Below are 26183 nucleotides of genomic sequence, written 5' to 3' on the forward strand. Positions count from 1 at the left end.
GTGTTGGTGTTATGTGGATTGGGTTGGGGGGTTGGCTGGAGACAGGTATTGGGGGGGTGGACTGGTGGGGTGAAGAGGTAGAGTAGTAGTTATTTTGGGAAGGAGGGATGGGTTGGGAAAGGGGGCTAGCTGGGGTCTTGGGAGGGAAGGGGAGTATGGGTGGGGAATGAGGGATGGGAGGGGTTTGGTGGACTGGGTGGGGCTTTGGTCTGGGGAGGGGTACTGACGGTTACCGACTGTGGCAGGTGGTTTTCCTGGTGAACAGCGGTTCGGAGGCGAACGACTTCGCCATGCTCCTGGCCAGGCTCCACACGGGAAATCACAGCTTCGTCACCCTCAGGTGAGACCCACCCCCTCGGGCAGGGGAGGGGTGTGGAATGGGGAGGAGGAGGGAGGGTTGAGTGTGAGGATAAGGGGTTGAAGAGTGGGAAAGGGTGGGAGTTGAGTGTGGAGGGTAGGGGTAAAGGATGGAGGGGAGGGGAGGGAAAGGTGTGGAGGGGAGGGGAGGGAAAGGTGTGGAGGGGAGGGGAGGGAAAGGTGTGGAGGGGAGGGGAGAGGAGGGGAGGGAAAGAGTGTGGAGAGGAGGAGAGGGAAAGGGATGGAGGGGAGGAGAGGGAAAGGGATGGAGGGGAGGGGAGGGAAAGGTGTGGAGGAGAGGAGAGGGAAAGGGTGTGGAGAGGAGGAGATGGGGTTCAGAGAGCTTGGACCGGAGGAGCAGGATTGGGAATGAGAAGTGAATAGGCGAGGGAGGGTGATGTGCATAGAGGAATGAGGGGGTGAGGAGGGTGGAGGGTTGGGGGAGTGCTATTATGGCAGGGACAGTGATATTTTGAGACTGACTATGATGAAATGGGCTGGAACCTGTGCATTCAGTGGACGTTTCCTTCAGATGTGTCCGAGGTCACCGACTCCGAGCTGTCCCATTCCATGGGCCGGTTTATGTCGTGCTCATGGTTTTCTGTTTTGTCCAGTTTTTCATCATGCACAAAATTAAAAACGATGGCTGGTGAACAGTACAGATCTTCACATGACTGTCCCTGTTAAAACCCCCTGTGGCGTTTACAATGTCCGATCTCCCTCGCTCACTCATCGCTGATCTACAGAGTTCATCCAACAGCATAATTCAACTCAAGTTTGTCGCTCAGCCGTATATGAACACAGCCAAACGAGACAGCGTTACTCTGGGGTCAAGGCGCGAAACGCGGTCCCAGCAGTCACACACAAGACAGCAAGCACAAATGGTGTCGCAATCACGCAGAGTCCAAGCTCGCGCCATCAATCTGCAATTGACCACAGTAGAGCTACTGTCTATGCCATAGCAGCCCTGGTGGAGCGTACTGGCTCGGATGTCTCCCTTAGGTGATACCGAGGCTTGAGGCCTAGTCCTTATATATAAAAGATAACAAGCACATATAGAATAATGGTAAAATACACACCCGCAAAAATATATATGTACATAAACTGTACATAACCTTCAGTGCATTGAAATCTTCAGTCAGCAACAAAAGAGCTTGTCTTCTGCCAGGTGAACACTGGGGGGCAGCACCAACTCCAGCCTGGACACTGCGCCTCACTACGCCCGGAGGAGTGCAGCAGATTTGGCGCCTCACTACGCCCGGAGGAGCGCAGCAGATTTGGCGCCTCACTACGCCCGGAGGAGCGCACCAGATTTGGCGCCTCACTACGCCCGGAGGAGTGCAGCAGATTTGGCGCCTCACTACGCCCGGAGGAGCGCTCCAGATCCTCACTACGCCCGGAGGAGCGCACCAGATTTGGCGCCTCACTACGCCCGGAGGAGCGCACCAGATTTGGCGCCTCACTACGCCCGGAGGAGCGCACCAGATTTGGCGCCTCACTACGCCCGGAGGAGCGCTCCAGATTTGGCGCCTCACTACGCCCGGAGGAGTGCTCCAGATTTGGCGCCTCACTACGCCCGGAGGAGCGCACCAGATTTGGCGCCTCACTACGCCCGGAGGAGCGCACCAGATTTGGCGCCTCACTACGCCCGGAGGAGCGCACCAGATTTGGCGCCTCACTACGCCCGGAGGAGCGCAGCAGATTTGGCGCCTCACTACGCCCGGAGGAGCGCTGCAGATTTGGCGCCTCACTACGCCCGGAGGAGCGCAGCAGATTTGATGCCTCACTACGCCCGGAGGAGTGCTGCAGATTTGATGCCTCACTACGCCCGGAGGAGTGCTGCAGATTTGATGCCTCACTCTGGCAGCTGTGGATGGTGGCTTACGGCCTGGTCCTCACTCTAACCAAGGCCAAGCAGCTCCCGTCAGCCACTCCTGCTCTCAGCCAATAAATCAGTGAATCGAACTTGCAGCATTCCACATTAACAATGTCCAAAAGAGTCTTGCGATCACAAGGAGTGGCCAAGGTGGTCACTCGCTGTTAGACTCCAGGCCTCCATTGAGTTAGGCAGCAGCACAATACACAGCTCCCTCAATTTCTCCACTCGCTGATGGGGCAGACTTGCAGTACATTAAACTATTAATAAATAGCAGAATCTTGCAATCGTTAAAAATCCACTTAAATTGGACAGTTGCACCTTTTGACGACCCGAAAAAGCTGCTGCAACCAAACGCACTGGCATCTATCTTACTGGAAATCCGGCCCAGTATTTCTGAACTTGTAGCAGCTTGGAGGCTGGTGAAAGCCCTTTACCCCTGACCCCTGTTCGCTTTACCCCTGACCCGGGTTCCCTTTACCAGTGACCCCCCCCCCATTCGCTTTACCACTGACCCCCCCGTTCACTTTACCCCTGACCCCTGTTCACTTTACCCCTGACCCCTGTTCACTTTACCCCTGACCCCCGTTCACTTTACCCCTGACCCGGGTTCACTTTACCACTGACCCGAGTTGGTTCCGTCTGTAAGGAGTTTGTACATTTCTGCTGTGACACCGTGGGTTTCCTTTGTGCGTTCCGGTTTCTGTGCACATTCCGAAGATGTTTGGGTTAACTGTGCCACGGACTGTGGTGGAGTCAAGTCCGTGTGTACATTTAAAGCAGAAGTTGATAGTTTGCTGATTGGTCAGGGCATCAAAGAATGTGGCAAGTAGGCAGGTGTATGGGGCTACGGTGGGAAACTTTGTCACATGGTGCGAGCAGAATCATCTGCAGCTTAATGTGAAAAAGACTAAGGAGCTGGTGGTGGACCTGAGGAGGGCTAAGGCACCGGTGACCCCTGTTTCCATCCAAGGGGTCAGTGTGGACATGGTGGAGGATTACAAATACCTGGGGATACGAATGGACAATAAACTGGACTGGTCAAAGAACACTGAGGCTGTCTACAAGAAGGGTCAGAGCCATCTCTATTTCCTGAGGAGACTGAGGTCCTTTAACATCTGCCGGATGATGCTGAGGATGTTCTACGAGTCTGTGGTGGCCAGTGCTATCATGTTTGCTGTTGTGTGCTGGGGCAGCAGGCTGAGGGTAGCAGACACCAACAGAATTAACAAACTCATTCGTAAGGCCAGTGACGTTGTGGGTGTGGAACTGGACTCTCTGACGCTGGTGTCTGAAAAGAGGATGCTGTCCAAGTTGCATGCCATCTTGGACAATACCTCCCAGCCACTCCATAATGTACTGGTTAGGCACAGGAGTACATTCAGCCAGAGACTCATTCCACCGAGATGTAACACTGAGCGTCATAGGAAGTCATTCCTACCTGTGGCCATCAAACTTTACAACTCCTCCCTCGGAGTGTCAGACACCCTGAGCCAATAGGCTGGTCCTGGACTTATTTCCACTTGGCATGATTAACTTATTATTATTTAATTATTTATGGTTTTATATTGCTATATTTCTTCACTATTCTTGGTTGGTGCGGCTGTAACAAAACCCAATTTCCCTCGGGATCGATAAAGTCTGTCTGTCTGTGTGGATCTAGGGTCAGCCATGATGGAATGGTGCAGCAGACCTGACGGGCTGAATGGCCTCATTCTGCTCCTACGTCTTATAGTCTTCAGGTTAGTCAGAGTGGACACAATATGCAGGCCCCAGAAGCATGCCAACACTTGCGGGCTGCCCCCAGCACATCCTCGGAATGTGGGGGCCCTTCTCTGTATGTTTTGATGTACGTATATATGGGAAATAAAGGTAATCTTTGATGTATAACGATTCTGTCCTTGACCACTCTGCCATCTCTCTAAAGCACTGCCTCGCCATCCTATCTTTCCTTTCCTACCTTTCCTGAATATCTGGATATTTCATTCCAAATTCCTCTTCTTGAGCCAAGTGCGATGATGGGCACATCACATTCTCTCATGGCCAGGTGGCTATCTGTGCCTGGAGTTTGTTAATCTCATTCCTGCATCACACACATGGAGTGAAGCAAGTTCATTTGGACTTTTACCAGCAACACCACTGCCCAGCTCCAGGCTATGGCCATTTGGGTCATGGAAACTCACCCTTACCGAATGCACAAACGGTACGGTACAGCACAGCACGACATGGTACGGTACAGCACGACACGGTACGGTACAGCACAGCACGACACGGTACGGCACAGCACGACATGGTACGGTACGGCACAGCACGACACGGTACGGTACGGCACAGCACGACACGGTACGGTACAGCACGACACGGTACGGTACGGCACGACACGGTACGGTACAGCACGACACGGTACGGTACGGTACAGCACGACACGGTACGGTACAGCACGACACGGTACGGTACAGCACGACACGGTACGGTACGGCACAGCACGACACGGTACGGTACGGCACAGCACGACACGGTACGGTACGGTACAGCACGACACGGTACGGTACGGTACAGCACGACACGGTACAGCACGACACGGTACGGTACGGTACAGCACGACACGGTACGGCACAGCATGACACGGTACGGTACAGCACGACACGGTACGGTACAGCACGACACGGTACGGTACGGCACAGCACGACACGGTACGGTACGGCACAGCACGACACGGTACGGTACGGCACAGCACGACACAGTACGGTACAGCACGACACGGTACGGTACGGTACAGCACGACACGGTACGGTACAGCACGACACGGTACAGCACGACACGGTACAGCACAGCACGACACGGTACGGTACAGCACGACACGGTACGGTACAGCACAGCACGACACGGTACGGTACAGCACAGCACGACACGGTACGGTACAGCACGACACGGTACAGCACGACACGGTACAGCACGACACGGTACAGCACGACACGGTACGGCACAGCACGACGCGGTACGGTACAGCACAGTACAAGATATTTGGCCCATGATGTCATGCTGAACTGTATCAAGCTTAGTTACTGTCTGCCACTACACTCAGGACAGCGATGGAGGGCCTCCATCTCTGTCTGTACGGAAGGATTCTTCACAGCTGTTTCCAGAACAATTATTTTTTGGCCAGAACCCCCCTCCATTTTTCTTACCTCGACATGCCTATCTAAGAGTCCTTTAAATGTCCTTATTGCAAAAGTCTGAGAAATGGAATGAAATTCACTCATGGACTTTGGGTGAAAGAAAAATGAATATTGATTTTATTTTCAACTGGACATGTTAAGGTCAGGTAGTTTCACATCAGGAAAATTGTGACACGGCCCCCAGCCCAGATGACAGCGGGTCACGAGTACCGTTGTCACACTGACCAAGCTTAGGGCTTTCCATATTGTCCGGTTCCGGCCTCCGTTTGCTAGTGATTGCACATCCTGCCTCTCCCCAGCGTGTTGATTATTGCCTTTGTCTTCCTGAATACCCTGTCACCTCAACCCATTGTCTCTGATTCAACCCTCAGGTACCTGCCCAACCAATGCAAACCTCCCCAGCAGCACCACAGGGCTCCCCAGGTGTTTGGGATGAGGGTGGGGCAGTGGGTAATAAAGTGGACACTTGACCTGCCAGTCTAGCTTGAAATTATCTTGCACCTCGTCTGTCTGCCTGCACTCTCTCAGTACGTTCCACTTCATTCTGCTCTCTGTTACCCATTTACTTTTTTCCACCTCAGTGCACTGTGTAATGATCCAATCTGCACACGAGACACGTTTTCACTGCATCTCAGAACATTTGACAAAAACAAACCAATTCCAATGTAATGAGCCCCAGCCCCCACCTTGAACAGCCACCTGGAGGATGGGGAGGGGTGTGAACAGTCATATCTCCGAATTCTGTGGTGAAATTACCAGGTCAGTTATCGAATTGTCTTTAAAAATGAGTTCCATTGCAATGCTAGTCTGAGGCCGATGGACAGAATGGCCTCGGTTGCGAGCAGTTGCCAGGTGGGGTGAAAGTGAAGTGACACTCTGTGCTTTTCCGCCAGGGGAGGTTACCACGGAGGCACTCAGGCCATCAACGGCCTCAATTCCATCAGCAGCTGGAAGTTCAACGCAGCCGCTCCCTTCAGCTGTCACCCGGTAAGTGGGACAGAGGCACAGAACCGGCCATCAACACCCCAGGGTACAGGGACAGCGGGGCTGGGGGGTCTTCTCGGGGGACAGGTCCCTCACACATTCACACGCGCCAGAGGATAGGTCACATAAACACGTACTGACCCTCACTGGGGGGCGATCCCACACACACACTGACCCTCACTGGGGGACGGTCCCACACACACACTGACCCTCACTGGGGGACGGTCACACACACACACTGACCCTCACTGGGAGACAGTCCCACACACACACTGACCCTCACTGGGGGACGGTCCCACACACACACTGACCCTCACTGGGGGGCGATCCCACACACACACACTGACCCTCACTGGGGGGCGATCCCACACACACACACTGACCCTCACTGGGGGGCGATCCCACACACACACTGACCCTCACTGGGGGACGGTCCCACACACTCACTGACCCTCACTGGGGGACGGTCCCACACACTGACCCTCACTGGGGGACGGTCCCACACACTCACTGACCCTCACTGGGGGACGGTCCCCACACACACACACTGACCCTCACTGGGGGACGGTCCCACACACACTCACTGACCCTCACTGGGGGACGGTCCCACACACACACACTGACCCTCACTGGGGGACGGTCCCACACACTCACTGACCCTCACTGGGGGGACAGTCCCCACACACACACTGACCCTCACTGGGGGGACAGTCCCACACACACACTGACCCTCACTGGGGGACGGTCCCACACACTCACTGACCCTCACTGGGGGACGGTCCCACACACACACTGACCCTCACTGGGGGACGGTCCCACACACACACTGACCCTCTCTGGGGGACGGTCCCACACATCACTGACCCTCACTGGGGGACGGTCCCACACAATCACTGACCCTCACTGGGGGGACAGTCCCACACACACACTGACCCTCACTGGGGGATGGTCCCACACACACACTGACCCTCACTGGGGGACGGTCCCACACACTCACTGACCCTCACTGGGGGACGGTCCCACACACACACTGACCCTCACTGGGGGACGGTCCCACACACTCACTGACCCTCACTGACGGACGGTCCCACACACACACTGACCCTCACTGGGGGACGGTCCCCACACAATCACTGACCCTCACTGGGGGGACAGTCCCACACACACACTGACCCTCACTGGGGGATGGTCCCACACACACACTGACCCTCACTGGGGGACGGTCCCACACACTCACTGACCCTCACTGGGGGACGGTCCCACACACACACACTGACCCTCACTGGGGGACGATCCCACACACACACTGACCCTCACTGGGGGACGGTCCCACACACACACACTGACCCTCACTGGGGGACGGTCCCACACACTGACCCTCACTGGGGGACGGTCCCACACACACACACTGACCCTCACTGGGGGACGGTCCCACACACACACACTGACCCTCACTGGGGGACGGTCCCACACACTCACTGACCCTCACTGGGGGACGGTCCCACACACACACACTGACCCTCACTGGGGGACGGTCCCACACACTGACCCTCACTGGGGGACGGTCCCACACACACACACTGACCCTCACTGGGGGACGGTCCCACACACACACTGACCCTCACTGGGGGACGGTCCCACACACTCACTGACCCTCACTGGGGGGCGGTCCCACACACACACTGACCCTCACTGGGGGACGGTCCCACACACACACTGACCCTCACTGGGGGACGGTCCCACACACTCACTGACCCTCACTGGGGGACGGTCCCACACACTGACCCTCACTGGGGGACGGTCCCACACACACACACTGACCCTCACTGGGGGACGGTCCCACACACACACACTGACCCTCACTGGGGGACGGTCCCACACACACACTGACCCTCACTGGGGGACGGTCCCACACACTCACTGACCCTCACTGGGGGACGGTCCCACACACACACACTGACCCTCACTGGGGGACGGTCCCACACACACACTGACCCTCACTGGGGGACAGTCCCACACACACACTGACCCTCACTGGGGGACGGTCCCACACACTCACTGACCCTCACTGGGGGACGGTCCCACACACACACTGACCCTCACTGGGGGACGATCCCACACACACACTGACCCTCACTGGGGGACGGTCCCACACACACACACACTGACCCTCACTGGGGGAGGGTCCCACACACTCACTGACCCTCACTGGGGGACGGTCCCACACACACTGACCCTCACTGGGGGAGGGTCCCACACACACACACACTGACCCTCACTGGGGGAGGGTCCCACACACACACTGACCCTCACTGGGGGACGGTCCCACACACACACACTGACCCTCACTGGGGGACGGTCCCACACACTCACTGACCCTCACTGGGGGACGGTCCCACACACACACACACTGACCCTCACTGGGGGATGGTCCCACACACACACACTGACCCTCACTGGGGGACGGTCCCACACACTCACTGACCCTCACTGGGGGACGGTCCCACACACACACTGACCCTCACTGGGGGAGGGTCCCACACTCTCACTGACCCTCACTGGGGGACGATCCCACACACACACACTGACCCTCACTGGGGGACGGTCCCACACACACACACACACTGACCCTCACTGGGGGAGGGTCCCACACACTCACTGACCCTCACTGGGGGACGGTCCCACACACTCACTGACCCTCACTGGGGGACGATCCCACACACACACTGACCCTCACTGGGGGGCGGTCCCACACACACACTGACCCACACTGGGGGACAAACCCACACACACACACACTGACCCTCACTGGGGGACGGTCCCACACACACACACACTGACACTCACTGACCGACAGTCCCACACACACACTGACCCTCACTGGGGGAGGGTCCCACACACTCACTGACCCTCACTGGGGGAAGGTCCCACACACACACTGACCCTCACTGGGGGGCGAACCCACACACACACACACTGACCCTCACTGGGGGGCGATCCCACACACACACACACTGACCCTCACTGGGGGGCGATCCCACACACTGACCCTCACTGGGGGGCGATCCCACACACGTACACTGACCCTCACTGGGGGGCGGTCCCACACACGTACACTGACCCTCACTGGGGGGCGGTCCCACACACGCACACTGACCCTCACTGGGGGGCGGTCCCACACACACACACTGACCCTCACTGGGGGACGGTCCCACACACACACACACTGACCCTCACTGGGGGGCGAACCCACACACACACACACTGACCCTCACTGGGGGGCGGTCCCACACACGCACACTGACCCTCACTGGGGGGCGGTCCCACACACCCTCACTGGGGGGCGGTCCCACACACCCTCACTGACCCTCACTGGGGGGTGAACCCACACACACACACACACTGACCCTCACTGGGGGGCGAACCCACACACACACACACACTGACCCTCACTGGGGGGCGAACCCACACACACACACACTGACCCTCACTGGGGGGCGATCCCACACACGCACACTGACCCTCACTGGGGGGCGGTCCCACACACACACTGACCCTCACTGGGGGGCGGTCCCACACACACTCACTGACCCTCACTGGGGGACGGTCCCACACACACACACTGACCCTCACTGGGGGGCAGTCCCACACACACACTGACCCTCAGTGTGGGGGTAAGTGGGTGAAGGGGAGAGAGGGTGAGATTGAGGGTATGAGGGGTTGAGAGTGTGGGGGGTGGGGGGGTTGAGAGTGTGGGGGGTGGGGGGGGTTGAGAGTGGGGGTTTGAGGGTCTGAGGGGGTCGGGATTGGGGGTTGAGAGTGTGGGTGGTTGGGGAGTGAAGGGCTGAGGGGTGAAGGGGAGTGGAGTGAAGGGGTGAGGGGTGAAGGGAGTGAAGGAGTGAGGGGTGAAGGGCTGAGGGGTGAAGGGGAGTGAAGGGCTGAGGGTTGAAGGGGAGTGGAGTGAAGGAGTGAGGGGTGAGAGGTGAGGGGTGAGAGGTGAGGGGTGAAGGGGAGTGAGGGGCGAAAGGGGTTGAAGGGGTGAAGGGGGTTGAAGAGTGAAGTTTGGGGAAGGGGTGAAGGGGGTTGAAGAGTGAAGTTTGGGGAAGGGGTGAGGGGTGAAGGGGGTGGGGGGTGAGGGGGAGTGAAGTTTGGGGAAGGGGTGAGGGGTGAAGGGGGTGGGGGGTGGGGTTGAGGGGGAGTGGTTTGGGGAAGGGGTGAGGGGGTTGTGACGGGATTGTGTGGTGAGCCGCCGCTCTTTAATCTGTTCTGTCCTGTACTCTCTCTTCCCTTCCCTCCACCTCCCCAACCCCATCCTCCTCTCCTCCCCAACTCCATCCTCCTCCCTAACCACCTCTCTCCTCCCTAACTCCACCTCTCTCCTCCCTTTCCTCATCCCTCTTTTCCTTACCCCATCCCTCCCCCTCTCCCCAACCTCATCCCTCTCCTGCCTTCTCCCATCCCTCCCCTCCACCTCCCCTCCCACATCCCCATACCCTCTCCCCTAACCCCATCCCACTCCTGCCTTCCCTCATCCCTCCCCTTCAACTTCCTAAACCTCATCCTTTTCCTCCCTTCCCTCATCCCTCTCCTCCCCATCCCCACCTCACTCCCTTAGGTCATGTGCCCTGATGTTTACCATGGTCTGTGGGGAGGGAGCAAATGCCGTGATTCTCCTGTTCAAACAACTCGGAGCTGTGACTGTCACTCGGGTGGGTCCACGTGTGAGTGAGTGAGAGAGAGAGAGAGTATTTGCTCACAGAGTGTGTGTGAAGTGTCCAGTGTAGTGGTGCTTGTAGTTAGTGCATGTTGCATGCTGTAGGTTGCAGACTGCTCTCTGCTTGCTACTCTCTGCTTACAGCTATTGCCACTGACTAGCCTTCTCAACAGAGGGTGAAAAGAGGAGCCGAGCGTGTAAGCCTCCTCCTGCCAGTACAGAGCCTGTCCACCACCGAGACTCCTGCAGTGCCTCCTCCGGGCCACACGCGGAAACTGGGTATCTTACAGGCCTAGGTTAAACTACAGGGGATCTCGGAGCAGCAGTGGGCCCCAGAAACCAAGTCTCATTAGTGAAAGATTAATGACCTTCCGTATCCCCCGGCAAAGAAACGTTATGCCACGCTTCTCAGTGCCTATGCCCCAACTTTGCCATCTGAGAATGAGGCCAAGGAATGTCTTTATCAGACATTGGATGAAGCTGTTTGCTGGATCCCTACGAATGATAAGATCCTTTTGCTTGGGGACTTCAATGCCAGGGCGGGACAGAACAACAGGATATGGAGTGGAGTGCTCGGTCGGCATGGTGTTGGCAAGGTCAATGCAAATGGCATGAGGCTACTTACTCTTTGCTCTGAGCATAACCTTACCATAACCAACACCATCTTCCAGCTGAAGGCATAATATAAGACGTTGTGGATGCACCCTCGCTCTAAACAATGGCACATGATCGACTTCATCATTGTGAGACGTAGTGACATCAAGGATGTTCTCATCACCCGTGCCATGAGAGGTGCAGAGTGCTGGACTGACCATCGTATGATTGTGGCCAAGCTCCATACGAAAGTGCGTCCCCCCTTGTGGCTGCAGAAACCCTATAAAAAGTGGCTAAATTGCAACCGCCTGAGAAACATAGAAGCAAGAAGTGAGTTTCAGCACATCCGAGCTGAGAAACTAAGGGAGCTGGAACCTTGTCTGAGTTCAGAAAATACTATGGAACAACAATGGACCTATATCAGCTCTGCGCTCTGTGAGGCAGCGGCCCAATCGATTGGGCATAAGAGAAGAAACCACCAAGACTGGTTTGACGATAACTCAGATACTATCCACAACTTGCTTAAGGACATGCACAAAGCACACCGGGCAACTTCAGATAACCCTTCGTCCATCGGCGGCAGGCAGCTCGGAGGAAAGTGCAAAAGGCAATATGGGCCATACAAAATGAGTGGTGGACTGAAAAGGCACATGAAATCCAGTCCTTTGCCGATAATAATGACATGCATAATTATTACAATGTTGTCAAAACCATCTATGGCCCAATAAGTCAATGTGTTACTCCCCGAAAACAACAGATGGTCTAACACTTCTGAAGAATCAGAATACCATTCTGCTGAAGTGGACTGAGCATTTTAACACCCTGCTTAATCAGGATTCTGACGCAGACCCCACCGTCCTGGATGAACTGCCTGAACTTCCTCCTATCCACGACCTCAGTCCACCACCAACCTTCCAGGAGATTCTATCAGCTGTCCATTCCCTTAAGAGCACACAGTCCCCTGGCACTGACAATATCCCTGCCGAGTTACTGAAGAACGGAGGGTAATGTGTATGCGCACCCTCCACCAGTACATCACCAAGGCCTGGACTGACGAGAACATCCCACAGGAAAGGAGAAGTGCAAACATCGTTGTCATTTGTAAGAACAAGGGTGACAAGGCCATCTGCGGCAATAGTAGGGGCATATCACTCCTTTCTGTTGCTGGAAAGGTCCTGGCTAAGGTGATGCTTCAGAGGCTCATCAGCAACATCACCGGGTCAATGCTGCCTGAATCGCAGCGTGGATTTAGGAAGAACAGGAGCACGATCGACATGATCTTCACAGCCCGGCAGCTTCAGGAAAAGTGCCGGGAGCAACATCAAGACCTGTTTATAGCCTTTGTCGACCTCTCCAAAGCATTCGACACTGTGCAAAGAGAGCTCTTATGGGCTTCTCAGGTTTGGCTGTCCCAATAAATTGGTTAACATCCTCTGCCATTTCCACGATGGGATGACTGCTCGGGTGACCATAGGAGGACAAGAGTTCAAGCCTTTCTTTGTACAGACAGGGGTGTGTGCTAGCACCAGTTCTTTAACATCTTCCTCTCGTGTGTTACCAAGCTTCTCCACAACAAGATGGAACACAGCAGTGGTGTGGCAGCGGGTGTCAGATTCGATGGCACCTCGTTGACATCAGGAGGCTCCACGCAACCACCAAACTCCAGTTTCATTTTTAGAATGTTTTTATTGGTACATAATCTTCTACAGCTATAGAAGATACAAAACTTCAACAAATTAATATGTATACAATTAATAGAGCGGAAGAAAAAACCCTAACCCTAATATAAAAATGGAAAAAAAAATTTATGCATAGGAAAAAGGAAAAAAAAAATCCATCTAACTAAGAAAAAAACCCCACTAACTACAAAAAAAAGGAAAAAAAAACCCTTTAGAAATCAACCCCCGGAAGCAACACGTTTAACCATCATCTAAATATATAAAGAAAAAGTCATCAACTGCCAATTCATATTTTTAAAAAATAATAAAATTAGAAGGAAACCAATAGAATAATTCAAATTAAATGGTAATATTTGGCAAAAGAACCCCATCTTCTCTCAAAATCGAATCAAGGTTCAAAAGTTCTACTTCTAATTTTTTCCAAACTGAGACATAACATTACTCGAGAAAACCGTTCAATTAATGTAGGGGATTGTAATGTAATTCCATTTTAATAGAATAGCCCTTCTTGCCAACAATGTAACAAATGGAATTACATGTTGATCTGAAGATGAAATACCCTGAATATGATGCGGAACTATTCCAAGTAGAACTGTCAATCTATTAGGTTGTAAATTAATTTTAAGAGCTTTAGAAATTGTAGAAAATCTGATGGGTGAGTCCAGAACTAGAGGCCACAGTTTAAGAATAAGGGGTAGGCCATTTAGAACTGAGATGCAGAAAAACTTTTTCACCCAGAGAGTGGTGGATATGTGGAATGCTCTGCCCCAGAAGGCAGTGGAGGCCAAGTCTCTGGATGCATTCAAGAGAGAGTTAGATAGAGCTCTTATAGATAGCGGGGTCAAGGGATATGGGGAGAGGGCAGGAACGGGGTACTGATTGTGTATGATCAGCCATGATCACAGTGAATGGTGGTGCTGGCTAGAAGGGCGGAATGGCCTACTCCTGCACCTCTTGTCTATTGTCATAAAATGAAGATTTCCAAAACGATTTTAATGAAGAACATGACCAGAACATCTTGACAAAGTAGCTACTTCAGTTTTACATATATCACAGTAAATATCAACACTAGGAAATATTTTAGATAGTCTCTCCTTTGTTAAATAATAACGATGGACAATTTTAAATTGAATTAAACAGTGGTTGGCACATATAGAAGAAGAATTTATGTTTTTCAAAATTCGAACCCAATCTTCATCAACAAAGGTCATATTAAGTTCTCTCTCCCAATCTTGTTTAATCATTAGTGGTAGGTTCTCTTTTTGCAACAAAAATAAATTAAAAATTCTGCTAATGGAACCTCTCACTAAAGGATTCAACTTCAAAATGGTATCCAACAAATCAGATTCATGTAGATAAGGAAACTTAGGTGAATATTGTTGTAAAAAATGTCTAACCTGAAAATATTGCAAAAAATGTGTATGGGCGAAAGAATATTTGTTAATTAACTCTTCAAAAGTCATCAATCGACCATCACAAAATAAATCTTTTTAAAAAACCGGATCCCTTTATTTCTCCATAGGAGAAAAATGGGGTCGGTTATTGAAGGTTTAAATGAAAAGTTTTGATATAAAAAACTAGACAACTTAAATCATTTAAAATTTAAAAAATTGCGAAACTGAATCCAAATCCGTAAAGATTGTTTAATAGCCAGATAAAAATTTAAATTTGGAATTTTAGAGAGCTGTAAAGGTAATGGAGCTCCTAAGTTAAATGAAATTGTTTAACAGCTTTTAATTCCAAATCAACCCATAATGGTTTTTGGCTCTTATTGAGCCAGTATAAACAAAAACATAATTGTCTAATATTCACAGCCCAACAGTACAGTCTTAAATTAGGAAGTGCAAGTCCACCATCTTTTTTGGGTTTTTGTAAATGGTACTTTTACAATTCTTGGTCTCGTATTGTCCCAAATAAAGGAAGAAATAAGAGAGTCAATTTGATCGAAAAATGTTTTAGTTAAAAAGATAGGTATACTTTGGAAAATATATAAAAATCTAGGTAAGATCATCATTTTGACAGCATGGATATGACCTATTAAAGCAAGAGTAAGTGGATTCCATCTAGAAAATAGTTGTTTCATGGAGTCCATTAAAGGAACTACATTAGCTTTATAAAGACCTTTATATTTTTTAGTAATTATAATACCTAAATATCTAAATGTATTAACAATTCTAAAAGGAATATCATTATATGTACTAACAGGAACATTTAATGGAAACAATTCACTTTTATTCAAATTAAGTTTATATCCTGAAAATTTTCCAAAATCTTTAAGTGTTTCCAAAAGATTAGGAATTGATTCCTCAAGATTCAAAATAAAAATCAAAAGATCATCTGCATAAAGAGAAATTTTATGTATTGTTCCATTTATAGAAATGCCATGAATGTTTTTAGCCTCCTGTAATGTTATAGCTGAAGGCTCCGATACAAGATTAAATAATAAAGGGCTTAATGGACATCCCTGTCTAGTACCATGAGAAAGTGAAAAGAAAGAAGACCTGTAATTGTTAGTAATGACCGTGGCAATAGGGTTCTTATAAATCATTTGAATCCATCTATTAAAATTATTACCAAAACCAAATTTTTCTAATACTTTAAACAAATATGGCCACTCAACTCTATCAAATGCCTTTTCTGCATCAAGAGATATAACACATTGAGGTTGCTTAGATAATGATGAATATATAATGTTCATCAATCTCCGAACATTGGAGAAAGAGTAACAGCCTTTAATAAAGCCCGTTTGGTCCATAGAGATGATTTTAATTAAAATATTTTCCAAGTGGTTAGCCATTATTTTAGAAAGAATTTTTGCATCCACATTTATAGCAAAATAGGTCTATATGATGAGCATTCAACAGCGTCTGAACTTCCTCCTATCCATGACCTCAGTTTACCACCAACCTTCCAGGAGGTTCTATCAGCTGTCCATTCCCTTAAGAACAACAAGTCCCCGGCACTGAAATATCCCTGCTGAGTTACTGAAGAACAGAGGGTAATGTGTATGTGCACCCTCTACCAGTACATCACCAAGGCCTGGACTGACGAGAACATCCCACAGCAAAGGAGAAGTGCAAACATTGTTGTCATTTATAAGAACAAGGGTGACAAGGCCACCTGTGGCAATAGTAGGGGCATATCACTCCTTTCTGTTGCTGGAAAGGTCCTGGCTAAGGTGATGCTTCAGAGGCTCATCAGCAACATCACCGGGTCAATGCTGCCTGAATCGCAGTGTGGATTTAGGAAGAACAGGAGCACGATTGACATGATCTTCTCAGCCCGGCAGCTTCAGGAAAAGTGCCGGGAGCAACATCAGGACCTGTTTATAGCCTTTGTCGACCTCTCCAAAGCATTCGACATTGTGCAAAGAGAGCTCTTATGGGATGTCCTCCTCAGGTTTGGCTGTCCCAATGAATTTGTTAACATCCTCCGCCAGTTCCATGATGGGATGACTGCTCGGGTGACCATAGGAGGACTTCCTTGTATGCACAGGGTTGAGGCAGGGGTGTGTGCTAGCGCCAGTGCTCTTTACCAACTTCCTCTTATGTGTTACCAAGCCTCTCCACAATGAGATTGAGGACAGCAGCAGTGTGGCAGTGGACGTCAGATTAGATTGCAACCTCCTTAACATCAAGAGGCTCCATGCAACCACCAAACTCCGTAGAGAACGGGTCCTGGAGCTGCAGTATGCAGATGACTGTGCTCTTGTGGCCCATACTCCGGAGGATCTTCAGACTGTCCTTGCTGTGGCAGTGAGAGCGTACAGCAGGATGGGGCTGACCGTCAATACCACCAAGACAGAAGTGGTTTGCCAATGGAGTACCGGAGTACCAGTGTCCCACCCACCCTACCTGCCTTCACTGTTGGTGATGAAAAGCTGTCAGTAGTGCCACCTTTTGAATATCTGGGGAGCATTCTCTCTGAGGATAGCGGCATTGACAACGACATCCAGAGCCACATTAAACAGGCATCAGCTGCCTTTGGGAGACTTCGGTGTAGAGTCTTTCAGAACAGGAGCCTTCGTCCCTCCACAAAGGTCACCGTATACCAAGCGGTCTGTGTCACCACCCTCCTTTATAGCTGTAAAGCTTGGGTAACCTACAGTCATCACATCAAGTCCTTGGAGCGCTTCCACATAAGCTGCCTTCAGCGCATCCTGGGAATTACCTGGCGTGAGCGGGTGCCTCACACTGAAATACTTGTAAAGACCAACTGCAGAAGTATTGAGGCCATTATCACCCAGCGTCAGCTGCAGTGGCTGGGGCACGTGATAAGGATGTCCCCATGTTGGCTACCCCGCAGAGTGATATTACGGCCAGCTACATCATGGTTGACACTCAGCTGGAGGGCTGAAGAATCGCTATAAGGATCAAATGAAGAATGCTTTAAGGAAGTGCAAGATCAGACCTGAGGACCTGGAGGATGTTGCTGCTGACCGTAACACTTGGCGACAGCTGTGTAGGGACGGGGTTTGTATTCTGGAGATGGAAAGGACAACCAGAAGACAGCAGAAGAGAGCCAGGAGAAATGCAGCCATGGTTGCCATCACTACCACATATACATGTCCCATCTGCAGTAGAGCCTGTGGGTCCAGGATAGGACTGTACAGTCATCACAGATCTCACCATTAAAGGTGTGGACGTTGTCATCGGATTTCAATGGACAATCGAAGTAAGTGTGTGTGTGTGTGAAAATATGTGCATCTGTGTAAGTGTGTGTGAGAGAATGTGTGTATGTATATGTGAGTGTGCGTGTGTGTGAAAATATGTGCATCCATGTAAGTGTGTGTGTGTGTGTGTGTGTACACCTGCCTTCATAGCCCGAGACATTGCCTCATTGTTCCATAAACAAGTATACAGGGCTAGATGATAATACTGACTTGACTTTGGACAGAGTGTAATTTGTGAATGTGTCCAAGAAAGGTTCCTTTATCGGTGTATTGAGAGAGGGGCTACAGGAGAGAGGCAGAACTGGGACCTCTTTGGAGAAATAAGATGGGGCAAATGCAGGCACTGCCTGCCAACGAGACCAATATCTGTTGATGGGGAGCATGTCATCTGTGGGAGAAATGTCATCAGTTGGGGAAGCGTCAACCTGTGGGGGAAAGGTCACTCTGTGGGGGAATGATTGCCACTGGGGCAATATCCACTGGTGGGGAAAATTTTACTGGGGAAATGTCAGCCTGTGGGGGAATGTCTGTTTATAGGGGAAATGACTGTCGGCGGGGTAATATCTGTCTGTAGGGAGCTTGTCTGTCTGTGGGAGACAAGTCTATCTGTGGGAAATGTCTGTGTGGGGCAATGTCTGTAGATGGGGTAATGTCAATTGGTGGGGAAATATCTGTGGAGGAATGACTGTAGGTGAGGGAAATGACTGTGGGGGAATGTCTGTCGGTGGGGGAAATATCATTCTGTGGGTCAACGCCTCTCACTAGGTAGCAGGGCTATCTGGAGGGGAAATTGTCTTTCCATGGGCTAAATGTCTGTCTTTGCAGGAAATGCCTGTCAGTGGGGAGCATGTGTGTCTGTGAGGGAAATGTCTGTGATAGAAAATGATGCAGGAGACATTGTAATGGGAGATAAGGAGATGGTGGAGGAACTGAACGAGTATTTTGCATCAGTCTTCACTGAGGAAGACATCAGCAATGTACCGGACATTCATGGGTATCAGGGAAGAGAGGTGTGCGCAGTCACAATTACGACAGAGAAAGTACTCAGGAAGCTGAATAGTCTAAGGGTAGATAAATCTCCTGGACCAGATGGAATGCATCCTCGTGTTCTGAAGGAAGTAGCTGTGGAGATTGCGGAGGCATTAGCAATGATCCTTCAAGAGTCAATAGATTCTGGCATGGTTTCGGAGGACTGGAAGATTGCAAATGTCACTCCGCTGTTTAAGAAGGGGGCAAGGAAGCAAAAAGGAAATTATAGACCTGTTAGCTTGACATCGGTGGTTGGGAAGTTGTTGGAGTCGATTGTCAAGGATGAGGTTACGGAGTACCTGGAGGCATATGACAAGATAGGCAGAACTCAGCATGGTTTCCTTAAAGGAAAATCCTGCCTGACAAACCTAGTGCAATTTTTTGAGGAAATTACAAGTTGCTAGACAAGGGAGATGCAGTGGATGTTGTGTATTTGGATTTTCAGAAGGCCTTTGACAAGGTGCCGCACATGAGGCTGCTAAACAAGATAAGAGCCCATGGAATTACAGGAAAGTTACATACGTGGATAGAGTGTTGGCTGATTGGCAGGAAATAGAGAGTGGGAATAAAGGGATCCCATTCTGGTTTGCTGCTGGTTACCAGTGGTGTTCCACAGGGGTCTGTGTTGGAGCCGCTTCTTTTTATATTGTATATCAACTATTTGGATTATGGAATAGATGGCTTTGTGGCTACGTTTGCTGATGATACGAAGATAGGTGGAGGGGCTGGTAGTGCTGAGGAAACAGAGAGTCTGCAGAGAGACTTGGATAGATTGGGAGAATGGGCAAAGAAGTGGCAAATGAAATACAATGTCGGAAAGTGTACGGTCATGCACTTTGGTAGAAGAAATAAACGGGCAGACTATTATTTAAATGGGGAGAGAATTCAAAGTTCTGAGATGCAACGGGACTTGGGAGTCCTCGTGCAGGATACCCTTAAGGTTAACCTCCAGATTGAGTCGGTGGTGAAGAAGGCGAATGCAATGTTGGCATTCATTTCTAGAGGAGTAGAGTATAGGAGCAGGGATGTGATGGTGAGGCTCTATAAGGCCTCACTTGGAGTACTGTGTGCAGTTTTGGGCTCCTTATTTAAGAAAGGATGTGCGAACGTTGGAGAGGGTTCAGAGAAGATTCACTAGAATGATTCCGGGAATGAGAGGGTTAACATATGAAGAACTTTTGACTGCTCTTGGACTGTACTCCTTGGAGTTTAGAAGAATGAAGGCGGATCTCGTAGAAACATTTCAAATGTTGAAAGGCATGGACAGAGTGGATGTGGCAAAGTTGTTTTCCATGGTGGGGGAGTCTAGTACGAGAGGGCATGACTTAAAGATTGAAGGGCGCCCATTCAGAACAGAGATGCGAAGATTTTTTTTTAGCCAGAAGGGTGGTGAATCTGTGGAATTTGTTGCCACAGGTGGCAGTGGAGGCCAAGTCATTGGGTGTATTTAAGGCAGAAATTGATCGGTATATGAGTAGCCGGGGCATCAAAGGTTATGGTGAGAAGGCGGGGGAATGGGACTAAATGGGAGAATGGATCAGCTCATGATAAAATGGCGGAGCAGACTCGATGGGCCGAATGGCCGACTTCTGCTCCTTTGTCTTATGGTCTTATGGAAATGTTTGTCTCTGGGAAAATTGCCTATGGGGTAAATGTCTGTGTGGGTTATGTCTGCTTGTGGGAGAAATGTCTGTGGGGAAATATCAAGCAGTCAGGGAAATGTCTGTAGGGGGGATGTCTGAGTGGGATAATGTCTGTGGGGGAAAGTCTGTGGGTAAATGTCTGTAGGTGGGGTAATATCCATCAGTGGGGAAATGTCTGAGGGTGGGGGAAATGTCTGTTTGTGGGGAAATGTCTGGGTGGGGGAATGTCAGTCTATGGGGCAAATGTCTGTAGATGGAGTAATGTCAATTGGTGGGGAAATGTCTGTGGGGGAAATATCTGACTGCTGGTAAATATAACCATATAACAATTACAGCACGGAAACAGGCCATCTCAGCCCTTCTAGTCCGTGCCGAATGCTTACTCTCACCTAGTCCCACTGACCCGCACTCAGCCCATAACCCTCCATTCCTTTCCTGTCCATATACCTATCCAATTTTGCTTTAAATGACAAAATCGAACCTGCTTCTACCACTTCTACTGGAAGCTCGCTCCACACAGCTACCACTCTGAGAAAAGAAGTTCCCCCTCGTGCTGCCCTTAAACTTTTGCCCCCTAACTCTCAACTCATGTCCTCTTGTTTGAATCTCCCCTACTCTCAATGGAAAAAGCCTATCCACGCCAACTCGATTTATCCCCCTCATTATTTTAAATACCTCTATCAAGTCCCCCCTCAACCTTCTACACTCCAAAGAATAAAGACCTAACTTGTTCAATCTTTCCCTGTAAGTTAGGTGCTGAAACCCAGGTAACATTCTAGTAAATCTTCTCTGTACTCTCTCTATTTTGTTGACATCTTTCCTATAATTTGGTGACCAGAACTGTACACAATACTCCAAATTTGGCCTCACAGATGCCTTGTACAATTTTAACATTACATCCCAACTCCTATACTTAATGGCAACACGAGTGAATCTGCAGATGCTGTAAATACATTAAAAACACAAAATGCTGGCAGAACTCAGCAGGCCAAACAGCATCTATGGGAGGAGGTAGTGACGACGTTTCGGGCCGAAACCCTTCATCAGGAGTGAAGTAACATGGGATGGTCGACGGGGGATAAGAAGTAGGGGGGAGGGATGAAGTAGAGAGCTGGGAAGTGATAGGCTGGAGGGAAATGGGCTAGGGGGAAGGCGGAGAATTATGGGAAATAAAAGAGAAAGAAAGGTAGGGCTGGGGGGAGATTATAGTGAGGGGGGAAAAGAGAGAGAAAGACAACCAGACTAAAATTATAGATAGGGATGGGGTAAGGGTCTATTTCTGACACCTCCCTCCCCTTTCTAGATCTTTCTGTTTCTATCTCTGGAGACAGCCTATCCACCGATGTCTACTACAAACCTACAGACTCTCACAGCTACCTAGACTATTTCTCCTCCCACCCTGTCTCCTGCAAAAATGCTATCCCTTTCTCTCAATTCCTCCGCCTCCACCGCATCTGCTCTCAGGATGAGGCCTTTCATTCTAGGACAAAGGAGATGTCTTCCTTTTTTAAAGAAAGGGGCCTCCCTTCGTCCACTATCAACTCTGCCCTCCATCGCATCTCCCGTATTTCACGCACCTCTGCCATCACCCCATACCCCCGCCAGCCTACCAGGGATAGAGTCCCCCTGGTCCTCACCTATCACCCTACCAGCCTACAGATCCAACGTATAATCCTCCGTAACTTCCGCCACCTCCTACGTGATCCCACCACCAGCCACATCTTCCCCTCCCCCCACTCTCGGCTTTCCGCAGGGATCGCTCCCTACGTGACTCCCTTGTCCATTCATCCCCCCCATCCCTCCCCACGGACCTCCCTCCGGGCACTCATCCCTGCAAACGGAAGAAGTGCTACACCTGCCCCCACACTTCTTCCCTCACCACCATCCCAGGCCCCAGACAGTCCTTTCAGGTGAGGCACCACTTCACCTGCGAGTCAACTGGGATGATATACTGTATCCGGTGCTCCCAATGTGACCATTTATACATTGGGGAGACCCGCCGCAGACTGGGAGACCGTTTCGCCGAACACCAGCACTCGGTTCTCCAGCAGTGGCGGGATCTCCCTGTGGCCACACACTTCAATTCCACAGACCACTCCCACTCTGATATGTCTGTCCATGGCCTCCTCTACCGTCAAGATGAGGCCACACGCAGGTCGATGGAGCAATACCTTATCTCCCGCCTAGGTAGCCTCCTACCTGCCGGCATGAACGCCCAACTCACTGACCTCCGTTGATACCCCTGCCCCCCACCCTTACCCCCATCCCTATGTGTAATTTTAGTCTGGTTCTCTTTCTCTCTCTTTTTCCCCCTCACTATAATCTCCCCCAGCCCTACCTTTCTTTCTCTTTTATTTCCCATAATTCTCCACCTTCCCCCAGCCCATTTCCCTCCAGCCTATCACTTCCCAGCTCTCTACTTTATCCCTCCCCCCACTTCTTATCCCCCCTCGACCATCCCATGTTACTTCACTCCTGATGAAGGGTTTCAGCCTGAAACGTCGTCACTACCTCCTCCCCATAAATGCTGTTTGGCCTGCTGAGTTCTGCCAGCGTTTTGTGTTTTTACCCTACCAAAAGCTTTCTTCACCACCCTATCCACATGAGATTCCACCTTCAGGGAACTATGCACCATTATTCCTAGATCACTTTGTGCTATGTCTCTCACTGGGGAGCAGCTCTTTCTGGAGGGGAAATTGTCTTTCTCTGGGCTAAATGTCTGTCTTTATAGAAAATATCTGTCTGTGGGGAAATGTCTCGCTGTGTAGGAAATGTCTGCTTCTGGAGGAATGATTGTAGGTGGGAGAAATGCCTGCCTGTGGGGGAAATGTCTGTCTGTGGGGGAAATATCTGGCTGTCAGGATATGTCTGTCTGTGGGTAAATGTCTGTAGGTGGGGTAATATCTATCAGTGGGGAAATGTCTGTCTGTGGGGAAATGCCTCTCTGTCAGGATATGTTATATATAAGATATAAAACGCTGAACAGATGGCGCCATTGCCACCACCCTCCACCTGGCCCTAACCCACCTGGACAAAAGAGACATTCATTTGGATGCTGTTCATAGACTTCAGTTCAGCATTCAACTCAATCATCCATCAGAAACGGATTGGAAAGCTGAGCCTACTGGGCCTGAACACCTCCCTCTGCAACTGGATCCTAGACTTCCTGACTGGGAGACCTCAGTCAGTCCGGATTGGGAGCAGCATCTCCAACACCATCACACTGAGCACGGGTCCCCCCCCCCCCCCCCAGGGCTGTGTGCTCAGTCCACTGCTGCTCACTCTGCTGACCCACGACTGTGCTGTAACACACAGCTCAAACCACATCATCAAGTTCGCCGATGACACGACCGTGGTGGGTCTCATCAGCAAGAATATCGAGTCAGCTTACAGAGAGGAGGTGCAGTGGCTAACGGACTGGTGCAGAGCCAACAACCTGTCTCTGAATGTGAACAAAACAAAAGAGATGGTTGTTGACTTCAGGAGGGCATGGAGCGACCACTCCCCGCTGAACAACGACGGCTCCTCGGTAGAGATCATAAAGAGCGCCAAATTTCTTGGTGTTCACCTGGTGGAGAATCTCACCTGGTCCCTCAACACCAGCTACATAGCAAAGAAAGCCCAGCAGCGTCTCTACTTTCTGCAAAGGCTGAGGAAAGTCCATCTCCCACCCCCCCCACCCCCATCCTCATCACATTCTACAGGGGTTGTATTGAGAGCATCCTGAGCAACTGCATCACTGCCTGGTTCAGAAATTGTACCATCTCAGATCGCAAGACCCTGCAGCGGATAGTGAGGTCAGCTGAGAAGATCATCGGGGTCTCTCTTCCCGCCATCATGGACATTTACACTACACACTGCATCCGCAAAGCAAACAGCATTATGAAGGACCCCACGCACCCCTCGTACAAACTCTTCTCCCTCCTGCCATCTGGGAAAAGGCACTGAAGCATTTGGGCTCTCATGACCAGACTATGTAACAGTTTCCTCCCCTAAACTCTCAGACTCCTCAATACCCAGAGTCTGGACTGACACTAACTTACTGCTCTATTGTCTTGTCTATTATTTATTGTAGAACCATAGAACATTACAGCACAGAAACAGGCCTTTTGGCCCTTCTTGGCTGTGCCAAACCATTTTTGTCTAGTCCCACTGACCTGCACCTGGACCATATCCCTCCAAATCCCTCTCATCCATGTACCTGTCCAAGTTTTTCTTAAATGTTAAAACTGAGCCCGCATTCACCACTTCATCTGGCAGCTCATCCCACACTTCCACCACTCTCAGTGTGAAGAAGCCCCCCCCCTAATGTTCCCTTTAAACTTATAGACAATAGACAGTAGGTGCCGGAGTAGGCCATTTGGCCCTTCTAGCCAGCACCACCATTCACTGTGATCATGGCTGATCATACACAATCAGTACCCCGTTCCTGCCCTCTCCCCATATCCCTTGGCCCCGCTATCTATAAGAGCTCTATCAAACTCTCTCTTGAATGCATCCAGAGACTTGGCCTCCACTGCCTTCTGGGGCAGAGCATTCCACATATCCACCACTCTCTGGGTGAAAAAGTTATTCCGCATCTCTGTTCTAAATGGCCTACCCCTTATTCTTAAACTGTGGCCTCTAGTTCTGGACTCACCCATCATTGGGAACATGCTTCCTGCCTCCAGCGTGTCCAATCCCTTAATAATCTTATATGTCTCAATCAGATCCCCTCTCATCCTTCTAAATTCCAGTGTATACAAGCCCAGTCGCTCCAATCTTTCAACATATGACAGTCCCGCCATTCCGGGAATTAACCTTGTGAACCTACACTGCACTCCCTCAATAGCAAGAATGTCTTTCCTCAAATTTGGAGACCAAAACTGCACACAATACTCCAGGTGGGGTCTCAACAGGGCCCTGTACAGCTGCAGAAGGACCTCTTTACTCCTAATCTCAATTCCTCTTGTTATAAAGACCAGCATGCCATTAGCTTTCTTCACTGCCTGCTGTACCTGCATGCTTGCTTTCATTGACTGATGTACAAGAACACCTAGATCTCGTTGTGCTTCCCCTTTTCCTAACTTGACTCCATTTAGATAGTAATCTGCCTTCCTGTTCTTGCCACCAAAGTGAATGACCTCACATTTATCCACATTAAACTGCATCTGCCATACATTTGCCCACTCACCCAACCTGTTCAAGTCACCCTGCATTCTCATAACATCCTCCTGACATTTCACAGTGCCACCCAGCTTTGTGTCATCGGCAAATTTGTTAATGTTACTTTTAATCCCTTCATCTAAATCATTAATGTATATTGTAAACAGCTGCGGTCCCAGCACCGAACCTTGCGGTATCCCACTGGTCACAGCCTGCCATTCCGAAAGGGACCCATTAATCGCTACTCTTTGTTTCCTGTCAGCCAGCCAATTTTCAATCCATGTCAGTACTCTGACCTCAATACCATGTGC

General features: G+C 50.5%; 1 protein-coding gene across 1 annotated transcript in view; it reads left to right on the forward strand.

Moving 5' to 3' along the window:
- Window positions 1-26183, forward strand: part of agxt2 (alanine--glyoxylate aminotransferase 2) — a 74042-nt gene that overhangs the window by 19432 nt on the left and 28427 nt on the right. Inside the window, exons 5-7 of the mRNA XM_073047838.1 lie at window positions 246-340; window positions 6306-6399; window positions 11012-11105. Coding sequence (XP_072903939.1) covers window positions 246-340; window positions 6306-6399; window positions 11012-11105 — 283 coding nt within the window. The remainder of the gene's footprint in view (window positions 1-245; window positions 341-6305; window positions 6400-11011; window positions 11106-26183) is intronic.

This window comes from Hemitrygon akajei, chromosome 6, assembly GCF_048418815.1.
Source record: "Hemitrygon akajei chromosome 6, sHemAka1.3, whole genome shotgun sequence".
NCBI lineage: Eukaryota > Metazoa > Chordata > Chondrichthyes > Myliobatiformes > Dasyatidae > Hemitrygon > Hemitrygon akajei.